At 54.8% G+C, this 12814-nt stretch overlaps 1 protein-coding gene across 10 annotated transcripts in view; it reads left to right on the top strand.

The window, feature by feature from the left end:
- Positions 1-900: 900 nt before the first annotated feature.
- DGUOK (deoxyguanosine kinase) overlaps positions 901-12814 on the top strand; it is a 28082-nt gene continuing 16168 nt past the window's right edge. For 5 of the 10 annotated variants that reach the window (XR_013635055.1, XR_013635054.1, XR_013635053.1 and 2 more), the window contains exons 1-4: positions 901-1162; positions 5913-5999; positions 6723-6835; positions 9188-9378. Coding sequence is in view for 7 of the 10 variants with exons in the window: in XM_073325187.2 (XP_073181288.1) it covers positions 1045-1162; positions 5913-5999; positions 6723-6835; positions 9188-9378 (509 nt within the window). In the remaining 3 variants the exon portion in view is untranslated. Of the gene's footprint in view, positions 1163-5842; positions 6000-6722; positions 6836-7322; positions 7444-9187; positions 9379-12814 lie in introns of those variants that run through there. The other 5 variants (XM_073325190.2, XM_078850645.1, XM_078850646.1 and 2 more) reach the window with 5 other exon arrangements.

Genomic DNA, 12814 nt, shown 5'->3' with positions numbered 1-12814 from the left:
ATCCTTCTTGTAGTGTGGGGCCCAAAACTGGACACAGTACTCCAGATGAGGCCTCACCAATGTCGAACAGAGGGGAACGATCACGTCCCTCGATCTGCTGGCCATGCCCCTACTTATACATCCCAAAATGCCATTGGCCTTCTTGGCAACAAGGGCACACTGCTGACTCATATCCAGCTTCTCGTCCACTGTCACCCCTAGGTCCTTTTCCGCAGAACTGCTGCCTAGCCATTCGGTCCCTAGTCTGTAGCGGTGCATTGGGTTCTTCCGTCCTAAGTGCAGGACCCTGCACTTGTCCTTATTGAACCTCATCAGATTCCTTTTGGCCCAATCCTCCAATTTGTCTAGGTCCTTCTGTATCCTATCCCTGCCCTCCAGCCTATCTACCACTCCTCCCAGTTTAGTATCATCCTCAAATTTGCTGAGAGTGCAATCCACACCATCCTCCAGATCATTTATGAAGATATTGAACAAAACCGGCCCCAGGACCGACCCTTGGGGCACTCCACTTGATACCGGCTGCCAACTAGACATGGAGCCATGGATCACTACCTGTTGAGCCCGACAATCTAGCCAGCTTTCTACCCACCTTATAATGCATTCATCCAGCCCATACTTCCTTAACTCGCTGGCAAGAACACTGTGGGAGACCGGGTCAAGAGTCGAGGAACAACACGTCGCCGCTTTCCCCCCATCCACAGGGCCAGCCCTCTCCTCACAGATGTGGGCAAATCAGCCTCTCATTATCATGGCAACCGGTGCCAGCCTATCATTGCTATGAAAATCTGCATACATCAGCATATCATTATCCTGGCACTCGGCATATCATTACCCTACACTGAGCGACGTCAGCAGGTGACGACGACAGCAAGCTGCACCCGTCAGCACATCACCACAGGCATCGGCAGGCCCTAAAGAACGCGACCTGCGTCAGCGCGCGGACGCGGCGATCTGCGCGCGGCCGCCCCGCGCGGCGCCGCCGGGGAGGCGCATAAATTAGCATCTCATTTGCATCTCGTTGCGGGCCTGGGCCGGGCGCGCGCGATGCGGCCGCTGTTGCCCCTGCGGCTCCGGCGGGTGGCGGCCGCGGGGCTCCCGCGCTGCTTCGGCATGGCCCGGCGCGGGGGGCCCGCCTGGCGGCTCTCCATCGAGGGCAACGTCGGTACGGGAGGGGGCGCGAGGCTGGGGGGCTGTGAGGAGAGGGGGGCGTGGGGCTGGGTGGGGGGCCGGTGAGGAGAAGGGGTGGGGGGCTGGGGGTTGTGGTGAGGAGAGGGGGGAGCTGGGTGGGGGGCTGGTGAGGAGTGGGGGGCGTGGGGCTGGGTGGGGGGGCCGGTGAGGAGAAGGGGTGGGGGGCTGAGGGGTGTGGTGAGGAGAGGGGGGAGCTGGGTGGGGGGCTGTGAGGAGTGGGGGGCGTGGGGCTGGGTGGGGGGGCCGGTGAGGAGAAGGGGTGTGGGGCTGAGGGGTGTGGTGAGGAGAGGGGGAGCTGGATGGGGGGCTGGTGAGGAGTGGGGGGCGTGGGGCTGGGTGGGGGGCTGGTGAGGAGTGGGGGGCATGGGGCTGGGTGGGGGGCCGGTGAGGAGAAGGGGTGGGGGGCTGGGGGTTGTGGTGAGGAGAGGGGGGAGCTGGGTGGGGGGCTGGTGAGGAGTGGGGGGCATGGGGCTGGGTGGGGGGGCCGGTGAGGAGAAGGGGTGGGGGGCTGGGGGTTGTGGTGAGGAGAGGGAGGAGCTGGGCGGGGGGCTGTGAGGAGTGGGGGGCGTGGGGCTGGGTGGGGGGGCCGGTGAGGAGAAGGGGTGTGGGGCTGGGGGTTGTGGTGAGGAGAGGGAGGAGCTGGGCGGGGGGCTGTGAGGAGTGGGGGGCGTGGGGCTGGGTGGGGGGGCCGGTGAGGAGAAGGGGTGTGGGGCTGGGGGTTGTGGTGAGGAGAGGGGGGAGCTGGGTGGGGGGCTGGTGAGGAGTGGGGGGCGTGGGGCTGGGTGGGGGGCCGGTGAGGAGAAGGGGTGGGGGGCTGAGGGGTGTGGTGAGGAGAGGGAGGAGCTGGGCGGGGGGCTGTGAGGAGTGGGGGGGCGTGGGGCTGGGTGGGGGGGCCGGTGAGGAGAAGGGGTGGGGGGCTGAGGGGTGTGGTGAGGAGAGGGGGGAGCTGGATGGGGGGCTGGTGAGGAGAAGGGGTGGCGGGCTGAGGGGTGTGGTGAGGAGAGGGGGAGCTGGATGGGGGGCTGGTGAGGAGTGGGGGGCGTGGGGCTGGGTGGGGGGCTGGTGAGGAGTGGGGGGCATGGGGCTGGGTGGGGGGGCCGGTGAGGAGAAGGGGTGGGGGGCTGAGGGGTGTGGTGAGGAGAGGGAGGAGCTGGGCGGGGGGCTGTGAGGAGTGGGGGGCGTGGGGCTGGGTGGGGGGGCCGGTGAGGAGAGGGGGGTGTGGGGCTGGGGGTTGTGGTGAGGAGAGGGGGGAGCTGGGTGGGGGGCTGGTGAGGAGTGGGGGGCGTGGGGCTGGGTGGGGGGCCGGTGAGGAGAAGGGGTGGGGGGCTGAGGGGTGTGGTGAGGAGAGGGGGGAGCTGGATGGGGGGCTGGTGAGGAGAAGGGGTGGCGGGCTGAGGGGTGTGGTAAGGAGAGGGGGAAGCTGGATGGGGGGCTGGTGAGGAGTGGGGGGCGTGGGGCTGGGTGGGGGGGCTGGTGAGGAGAAGGGGTGGGGGGCTGAGGGGTGTGGTGAGGAGAGGGAGGAGCTGGGTGGGGGGCTGGTGAGGAGTGGGGGGCGTGGGGCTGGGTGGGGGGGCCGGTGAGGAGAAGGGGTGGGGGGCTGAGGGGTGTGGTGAGGAGAGGGGGGAGCTGGGTGGGGGGCTGTGAGGAGTGGGGGGCGTGGGGCTGGGTGGGGGGGCCGGTGAGGAGAGGGGGCTGAGGGGTGTGCTGAGGAGAGGGGGGAGCTGGGTGGGGGGCTGTGAGGAGTGGGGGGCTGGGGGGGCATGAGGAGAGGGGGAGCTGAGGCAGGGGCTGTGAGGAGGGGGGTGCTGGGGGGGCTGTGAGAGGGGGGTGTGGGGCTGGGGGTTGTGGTGAGGAGAGGGGGGAGCTGGGTGGGGGGCCAGTGAGGAGAAGGGGTGGGGGGCTGAGGGGTGTGGTGAGGAGAGGGGGGAGCTGGGTGGGGGGGCTGGTGAGGAGAAAGGGTGGGGGGCTGAGGGGTGTGGTGAGGAGAGGGAGGAGCTGGGCGGGGGGCTGAGGGGTGTGGGGAGGAGAGGGAGGAGCTGGGCGGGGGGCTGTGAGGAGTGGGGGGCGTGGGGCTGGGTGGGGGGGCCGGTGAGGAGAAGGGGTGGGGGGCTGAGGGGTGTGGTGAGGAGAGGGGGGAGCTGGGCGGGGGGCTGTGAGGAGTGGGGGGCGTGGGGCTGGGTGGGGGGGCCGGTGAGGAGAAGGGGTGGGGGGCTGAGGGGTGTGGTGAGGAGAGGGGGGAGCTGGATGGGGGGCTGGTGAGGAGAAGGGGTGGGGGGCTGAGGGGTGTGGTGAGGAGAGGGAGGAGCTGGGCGGGGGGCTGGTGAGGAGAGGGGGGCGTGGGGCTGGGTGGGGGGGCCGGTGAGGAGAAGGGGTGGGGGGCTGAGGGGTGTGGTGAGGAGAGGGGGGAGCTGGGTGGGGGGCTGGTGAGGAGTGGGGGGCATGGGGCTGGGTGGGGGGCCGGTAAGGAGAAGGGGTGGGGGGCTGAGGGGTGTGGTGAGGAGAGGGAGGAGCTGGGCGGGGGGCTGTGAGGAGTGGGGGGCTGGGGGGGCTGTGAGAGGGGGGTGTGGGGCTGGGGGTTGTGGTGAGGAGAGGGGGGAGCTGGGTGGGGGGCTGGTGAGGAGTGGGGGGCGTGGGGCTGGGTGGGGGGCCGGTGAGGAGAAGGGGTGGGGGGCTGGGGGTTGTGGTGAGGAGAGGGGGGAGCTGGGTGGGGGGCTGGTGAGGAGTGGGGGGCGTGGGGCTGGGTGGGGGGCCGGTGAGGAGAAGGGGTGGGGGGCTGAGGGGTGTGGTGAGGAGAGGGGGGAGCTGGATGGGGGGCTGGTGAGGAGAAGGGGTGGCGGGCTGAGGGGTGTGGTGAGGAGAGGGGGAGCTGGATGGGGGGCTGGTGAGGAGTGGGGGGCGTGGGGCTGGGTGGGGGGGCTGGTGAGGAGAAGGGGTGGGGGGCTGAGGGGTGTGGTGAGGAGAGGGGGGAGCTGGGTTGGGGGCTGTGAGGAGTGGGGGGCGTGGGGCTGGGTGGGGGGGCCGGTGAGGAGAGGGGGCTGAAGGGTGTGGTGAGGAGAGGGGGGAGCTGGGTGGGGGGCTGTGAGGAGTGGGGGTTTGGGGGGGCATGAGGAGAGGGGGAGCTGAGGCAGGGGCTGTGAGGAGGGGGGTGCTGGGGGGGCTGTGAGAGGGGGGTGTGGGGCTGGGGGTTGTGGTGAGGAGAGGGGGGAGCTGGGTGGGGGGCCAGTGAGGAGAAGGGGTGGGGGGCTGAGGGGTGTGGTGAGGAGAGGGGGGAGCTGGGTGGGGGGGCTGGTGAGGAGAAGGGGTGGGGGGCTGAGGGGTGTGGTGAGGAGAGGGAGGAGCTGGGCAGGGGGCTGAGGGGTGTGGGGAGGAGAGGGAGGAGCTGGGCGGGGGGCTGTGAGGAGTGGGGGGCGTGGGGCTGGGTGGGGGGGCCGGTGAGGAGAGGGGGCTGAGGGGTGTGGTGAGGAGAGGGGGGAGCTGGGTGGGGGGCTGTGAGGAGTGGGGGGCGTGGGGCTGGGGGGGGGGCCGGTGAGGAGAAGGGGTGGGGGGCTGAGGGGTGTGGTGAGGAGAGGGGGGAGCTGGGTGGGGGGCTGGGGGGGCATGAGGAGAGGGGGAGCTGAGGCAGGGGCTGTGAGGAGTGGGGTGCTGGGGGGGGCTGTGAGGAGGGGGTGCTGGGGGTGCTGTGAGAGGGGGGTGTGGGGCTGGGGGTTGTGGTGAGGAGAGGGGGGCGTGGGGCTGTGGGGGGCATGAGGATAGGGGGGAACTGGGGTGGGGGGTGTGAGGAGAGGGGAGCTGAGGCAGGGGCTGTGAGGAGAGAGGGGTGTGGGGAGGAGGGGGGTGCTGGGGGGGTGTGGTGAGGAGAGGGGGCTGGGTGGGGGGCTGGTGAGGAGAGGGGGGTGGCTGTGAGGAGAGGGAGGAGTTGTGGGGGGGGGACCTGTGAGGAGAGAGGGGCATGGGGCTGGCAGGTGTGGTGAGGAGAGGGGGGAGCTTGGTGGGGGGCTGAGGGGTGTGGTGAGGAGAGGGAGGAGCTGGGGGGGGCTGTGAGGAGGGGGGGCATGGGGCTGGCAGGTGTGGTGAGGGGGGGCCTGTGAGGAGAGGGGGGTGGGTGTGAGGAGAGGGAGGAGTTGGGGGGGGGGCTGTGAGGGAGAGGGAGGAGCTGGGGGGGCTGTGAGGAGAGAGGGGCATGGGGCTGGCAGGTGTGGTGAGGAGAGGGGGGGGCTGGATGGGGGGCCTGTGAGGAGAGGGAGGAGCTGGGGGGGGGCTGTGAGGAGAGGACAAGCTGAAGGAACATCAGAACTTTGGGCTGGAGTGTGAGAGAGAGAAAGGCGAACGGCAGTGACAGTGCCCTAGGCCTGCGTCCCTGGCTATGGTGGTGTCGGTGAGGAGTGCAGACAGATTAGAAATCTAAAAAGATTTGCTTTAAAGCTCTGTGTTGGATCTATCTTGTTAGTAACATAAGATCCCTCTATGCCCCTTATATTGCAAACTTTTAAACATGTAAGTAGTCACATTGACTTCAGTGGGATTTAAAGTTAAGGATCTGTAGAAGGGGTTTGCAGGATTGAGATCCAAAATATTATCTTGGAAGCTTGGACAGCATGCTCAGTACTGTACAGAACAGAAAGCAAGAGCCCATAGTTGTGATCTTTTTTTTCAGAATCTAATGGTGCTCTCCTTAAATAATGAGATTATGATTTTGCTTCATAGTGTTAAATTTAACACTCTAGCATTTTGCCAATTCACACTGCTGGATGGAAGATTCATTGCAAGTGACCAAACTTTGGAAACTAGTGTGGAACCACTAAAAAGCAAGGGTAATACATTTTAGTGCATACAGTAGAGTGTATTAAAATTTCTATCGTGGTTATACCCTGATGCCCCAGCTGAGATCAGGGATATACTGGGCTAGACACTGTACAAACATAGAATACAATATAGTCCCTGACTTGGAGTTTATGATCTAAGGCCCCAATCTTCAAATACTCATTACGCATAGAGATGAGTGTTTTTAGGCCTTAAAAGTTAAGGCAGACAAATAGGAATAGACCACCAGTGTATTTTTGTTAGTATTAGTACTTCATAAAGTCCAAGTAAGTTTTAGGTGCCTTTTATATGTTCTCTTTGTCTAGTAAATGTATTGTTATATATTTGGTTTAAAAAAAAAAAAAAAAATAGGGTCTCGTACTGAGTCTCCAATCTTGGAGAAGTGGGAGAAGCTGTTAATTTTGTGCTGATTTGAGAGATTTTCTTCGGTATGGAGAGGGGGATTACCAAATGGTATTTTTAATGTATTTTTTAAAACAAAATATGTACTTCATAAATGTCAAAACAATGGCAACTTAGCTACTATTGGAGGCAGGATACTGAGCTAGATGACTAAAGGTCTGGTAAGGCATGGCAAATGCTGCATGTATCATTGCCTCTATTTTTGCTTAGGAAAGTCAACTTTTTTTTTTTTTAAATTGAGCTTACCTGCAGGATCTGATAATGGTTTCCTAACCAGATTTTGACAACTGCTCTTGTATTTTAATTTGCAGCTGTGGGCAAGTCTACTTTAGTAAGGCTGCTAGGAAAAACCTTTCCAGAATGGCAAATGGTTACAGAACCTGTGGCAAAATGGCGAAAGGTTCAAGCTTCCAGTAGCAGAGAGGTAAGTGTGAAAGTGAATAAACGGAATGGGGGTTTGGGGGCGCTGTAACAAGAGTTTCCATCACCTGGCTTTAGGCTTTTCAGAATTTGTTGTGTGATTTTAGTGGTGCCTATGAACCCTGGGGACCTAAATTCTCTCTTTATCCTCAGTGTAGGTACATCACAAGCAGCGTCAGGACAGGCTTCGCTCATTGTTCTACTATTGTGCCTCAACCCTTCCCTGTAAGACAAGGTTAAGAAGGGAGTTCAGTGACATCATCAGGTTTAACTGGTCTCTATTCAAGATAGTTTTCCTCATCCATAAATCTCTTCCATGATTTGATACTTGAATAGATACATGTTTTTAAAGGGGAGATAAATGTTTAACACGCCAACTCCTATGATCTAGACTACGACTGCATCAGCTTTCTTGTACAGGACTTGCATCTTTAATTTATCATGAGCTCATTGTCATGTTTTTTTGGTTTTTTTTATGATGTGCATTATAGGTCTAATCAACCTATAGTAGCAATTTTCTATGAAGTACCACAACCCAGCAGGGGACAAGACCCGCTCTCCTCCTTCATGATAAACTCCATGGAGTAATGATAAACTCTCTGGGGTAGGCGGGTAAGGCAAGCATAATTTTTGTCCCCAAATGGTTGACAAGCAGCTGTCTGGGATCAAGGTCAAGCATGTGCCCTTGTTGCCAAGCAGGCTAACGGCATATTGGGCTACGTTAGTAGGAGCATTGCCAGCAGATCGAGGGAAGTGATCATTCCCCTCTATTCAACACTGGTGATGCCATATCTGGAGTATTGTGTCCAGTTTTGGGTCCCTCACTACAGGAAGGATGTGGACAAATTGGAGAGAGTCCAGCGGAGGGCAACGAAAATTATTAGGGAGCTGGAGCCCATGACTTATGAGGAGAGGCTGAGGGAACTGGACCTATTTAGTCTGCAGAAGAGAAGAGTGAGGGGGGATTGATAGCAGCCTTCAACTACCTGAAGCGAGGTTCCAAAGAGGATGGAGCTCGACTGTTCAAAGTGGTGGCAGATGACAGAACAAGAAGCAATGGTCTTAAGTTGCAGTGGGAGAGATATTAGGAAACACTATTTCACTAGGAGGGTGGTGAAGCACTGGAATGGGTTCCCTAGGGAGGTGGTGGAATCTCCATCCTTAGAGGTTTTTAAAGCCTGGCTTGACAAAGTCCTGGCTGGGGTTGGCCCTACTTTGAGCAGGGGGTTGGACTAGATGACCTCCTGAGGTCTCTTCCAACCCTAATCTTCTATGATTCTATGTGCGTTAGAGAAAAAAGATTATTGCTGAGTTCTCTGCTATACTACTGTGTCCAGTTCTAGTGTCAACACTTTTAAAAGGATATTGGAAAAACGAGAGGATTCAGAGAAGAGCTACAGGAATAATCTGAGGTCTGGAAAACATGCAGTAAGAGACTTAAGGAGCTTAATCTATTTAGCTCATCAAGGAAGAGGTTAAGAGGTGACTTGATCATGGTCTAGAAATCCCTTTTCAGTGAGTATAGCTATCAAAGGCAGAATAAAATCCAGTGGCTTGTAGTTGAAGGTAGAAAACTTAGAACTGGAAATAAAAAGTTGTACCTTAACAGTGAGGGTAGCTAACCATTGGAACAGCTTAACAAGGTAAATTCCTCATAACTTGGCATCTTTAAATTGAGGTTGGATATCTCTAAAATGCTCTAGTTCAGTGGCTCTCAACTTTTCCAAACTACTGTATCCCTGGCAGGAGTCTGATTTGTCTTGTGTATCCCCAAGTTTTACCACACTTAAAAACTACTTGCTTACGAAATCAGACCTAAAAATACAAAAGTGTCACAGCACACTATTACTGAAAAATTGCTTACCTTCTCATTTTTACCATATAGTTATAAATGAATCAATTGGAGTATAACTATTGTATTACATTCCAGTGTATAGCATATAGAGCAGTATAAACAAGTCAATGTATGAAATTTTAGTTTGTACTGTCTTTGCTATGTAGCCTGTTATAAAACTAGGCTGAGTTGATGTGTTGATGTACCTCCTGAAAGACCTCTGCATACCCCCAGGGGTATGTGTACTCCTGGTTGAGAACCATTGTTCTAGTTCAACTGCAAGTTATTGGGCTCAAATAGCGGTCACATACCTAGCCAAGAATAATCCTCTCCGCTGCAGGAATCCCTGGCCTATGTAATGCAGGAAATCAGACTAGATGATCATAGTTCTCCCTTCTGATGTTCAGATCTGAGTCTTGCACCAGCTCTATGCTGAGAATACCCTGTCTCTAGTCATAGGGACCCTGAGAACCTCTTTCAGTGAGACTTTCTTCTTAAATGTGCCTTTTTGCCATTCTCTAGCAGGCCTCGTCTTCTCAGAACTTTGGTAACCTGCTTCAAATGGTCTATCAGGAGCCTTCTCGGTGGTCCTATACGTTCCAGATATACTCCTTCATGAGTCGACTTAAGGCCCAGCTGGAGCCCCTTTCAGAGAAGCTGTTGAAGACCCAGGAGCCAGTGCAGATTTTTGAGAGATCTGTATACAGTGATAGGTACAGTGCTAAAAATCTCCAAACCCCTGCCTGCTCCAGCTAAACTACAGTGCTTTCTGTTAGTCAGTGTGTGCAGAGAAACATGGCAATGCCATTTAAGATACCATGCCTCTTTAATAAAAAATAGTCCATATTTGGTGCCTACTCAATAAATACTGTTTGTTTTCTAGAGGTGGGTTTCTGACACACACCCATTTAACATCAACAAACTAATCAGGAAATCTTACAACTATGTAAATAGGCACTTTTCTGACCCCTTTCACTATAGTATCGGAGCATATCACAGACATTTCTTATCGTTACAGTACCTCTGCGATGTAGAGAGTATTACCTGGTGATGAGATTACTGGTTCTGTGGATGAAGGGAAAGCAGTGGATGTATTGTATCTTGACTTTAGCAACGCTTTTGACACTGTCTCCCACAGTATTCTTGTCAGCAAGTTAAGGAAGTATGGGCTGGATGAATGCACCATAAGGTGGGTAGAAAGTTGGCTAGATTGTCGGGCTCAATGGGTAGTGATCAATGGCTCCATGTCTAGTTGGCAGCCGGTGTCAAGTGGAGTGCCCCAGGGGTCGGTCCTGGGGCCGGTTTTGTTCAGTATCTTCATAAATGATCTGGAGGATGGTGTGGATTGCACTCTCAGCAAATTTGCGGATGATACTAAACTGGGAGGAGTGGTAGATACGCTGGAGGGCAGGGATAGGATACAGAAGGACCTAGGCAAATTGGAAGATTGGGCCAAAAGAAATCTGATGAGGTTCAATAAGGATAAGTGCAGGACCCTGCACTTAGGACGGAAGAACCCAATGCACAGCTACAGACTAGGGACCGAATGGCTAGGCAGCAGTTCTGCGGAAAAGGACCTAGGGGTGACAGTGGACGAGAAGCTGGATATGAGCCAGCAGTGTGCCCTTGTTGCCAAGAAGGCCAATGGCATTTTGGGATGTATAAGTAGGGGCATAGCGAGCAGATCGAGGGACGTGATCGTCCCCCTCTATTCGACATTGGTGAGGCCTCATCTGGAGTACTGTGTCCAGTTTTGGGCCCCACACTACAAGAAGGATGTGGGTAAATTGGAGAGAGTCCAGCGAAGGGCAACAAAAATGATTAGGGGTCTGGAACACATGAGTTATGAGGAGAGGCTGAGGGAACTGGGATTGTTTAGTCTGCAGAAGAGAAGAATGAGGGGGGATTTGATAGCTGCTTTCAACTACCTGAGAGGTAGTTCCAGAGAGGATGGTTCTAGACTATTCTCAGTGGTGGAAGTGGACAGGACAAGGAGTAATGGTCTCAAGTTGCAGTGGGGGAGGTTTAGGTTGGATATTAGGAAAAACTTTTTCACTAGGAGGGTGGTGAAACACTGGAATGCGTTGCCTAGGGAGGTGGTGGAATCTCCTTCCTTAGAAGTTTTTAAGGTCAGGCTTGACAAAGCCCTGGCTGGGATGATTTAATTGGGTATGGGTCCTGCTTTTGAGCAGGGGGTGGGACTAGATGACCTCCTGAGGTCCCTTCCAACCCTGATATTCTATGATTCTACCTCTGTTTTACATATGGGGAAACTGAGGCACAGAGCTGAAGAGCCAGATTCATTGCTCTTCTGCACCTTGTGTTGTCACTTACACCAATATAAAATAAATGTAAAATGCCATCAGAACAGAGGGGTAGAATTTCATGCTGGCCATGCCCTAGTGTAAATGACTGCACAAAGTGCAGGGTATTGGTGAACTGAACCCACGGTTTTACTGAACCCAAGATTGCAGTAGAGGTGGGACTTGAATTCAGGTCTCCTGAGTCCTAGTCAAGTGCCTTAACAAGATCATCCTTCCATAAACTGCCCCAGATTATGTGTCTTGGCACCTACGGGAGCAGCAGAAAACGTTGGATTAATGGTTGAATTCTAGATCTCTGATGCACAAATCTGCATGTGTTCAAGGCTCTCAGAAATCAAACACACATTCAGGGTGTATTCTGGACTAGTGATGAGATGATAACGCAGTCCATCTGGCACTTGAATAGGCTAAAGTCCTACTGTCAACATGAACTTGAAACTGATATTTAAAAAAGAAAATCACATATGTTATTAATAACCGATTCAGTGGTAATTGGTGTCCTATAAATACCTAAGAGAGGGAACACAAGAGGTGGTTGGATTTTCAGATTCAAATTTGTTTTTCATTATTTTTCTTGCTTCCAATTTACAACTCCCTCAGCTCAGGGAATGAAAGTAGCCTGGTCAGTTTCACTCTTAGGTGTACATGGAACTCTGCCTTAAAGGATCATTCAGGTGAGCAATAAAATGGTGGCCTGATTCATTTAGGTTAAAAAGGTCAAACGAAATTATCTTGCTGATGCCTCAAACGTCATGGGTTTATGTAATATGCACATGATATTTATGAATGTTTGACATGATTTTCATTGGAGCAGTTCATACGTGTTCACACTGCTTTCATTTACTCTGGTGTAAATTGGAAGTAACTCCATTGTAGTTACCAGTATGACTATGGGTATGTCTACACTACGAAATTAGGTCGAATTTATAGAAGTCGGTTTTGTAGAAAGCGTTTTTATACGCTCGTAGTGTGTGTCCCCACACAAATGCTCTAAGTGCATGTAGTCAGCAGAGTGTGTCCACAGTACCGAGGCAACTGTCGACTTCTGGAGCATTGCACTGTGGGTAGCTATCCCACAGTTCCCGCAGTCTCTACCGCCCATTTGAATTCTGGGTAGAAATCCCAGTGCCTGATGGGGCTAAAACATTGTTGCGGGTGGTTCTGGGTACGTATCGTCAGGCCCCCGTTCCCTCCCTCCCTCCATGAAAGCAAGGGCAGACAATCGTTTTGCACCTTTTTTTCTTGAGTTACCTGTGCAGACGCCATACCACAGCAAGCATGGAGCCCGCTCAGCTAACCGTCACCGTATGTCTCCTGGGTGCTGGCCGACGTGGTACTGCATTGCTACACAGCAGCAGTTTATTACCTTTTGGCAGCAGACAGTGCAGTATGAGTGGTAGCCGTCGTCGACGTAGTCCTGGGTGCTCTAACTGGGCACCTGGGCAAACATGGGAGTGACTCAGCCAGGTCATTTCCCTTGTTTCGTCTCATGGCAATTTGAGTCCCACTGGCAGTGTGCTGTCTTTTAATCTGCAGCTAGCAGAAGACGATAGCCAGTAGTCATACTGCACTGTCTTCTGCCGAGCACCCAGGAGATGACGATGGCTAGCGGTCGTACTGCAAAGTCTGGTGCCAGCAAGATGTATAAAGATAGATGAAGTGGCTCAAAACAAGAAATAGACCAGATTTGTTTTGTATTCATTTTCTCCTCCCTCCCTCTGTGAAATCAATGGCCTGCTAAACCCAGTTTTGAGTTCTATCCTTGAGGGGGCCATTCAGTTTCTCGCAAAGCCACCCCCTTTGTTAATTTTAATTCCCTGTAAGC

This window comes from Lepidochelys kempii, chromosome 26 (assembly GCF_965140285.1).
Source record: "Lepidochelys kempii isolate rLepKem1 chromosome 26, rLepKem1.hap1, whole genome shotgun sequence".
Taxonomy (NCBI): Eukaryota; Metazoa; Chordata; order Testudines; family Cheloniidae; genus Lepidochelys; species Lepidochelys kempii.
This window is presented reverse-complemented; position numbering and strand designations above follow the sequence as displayed.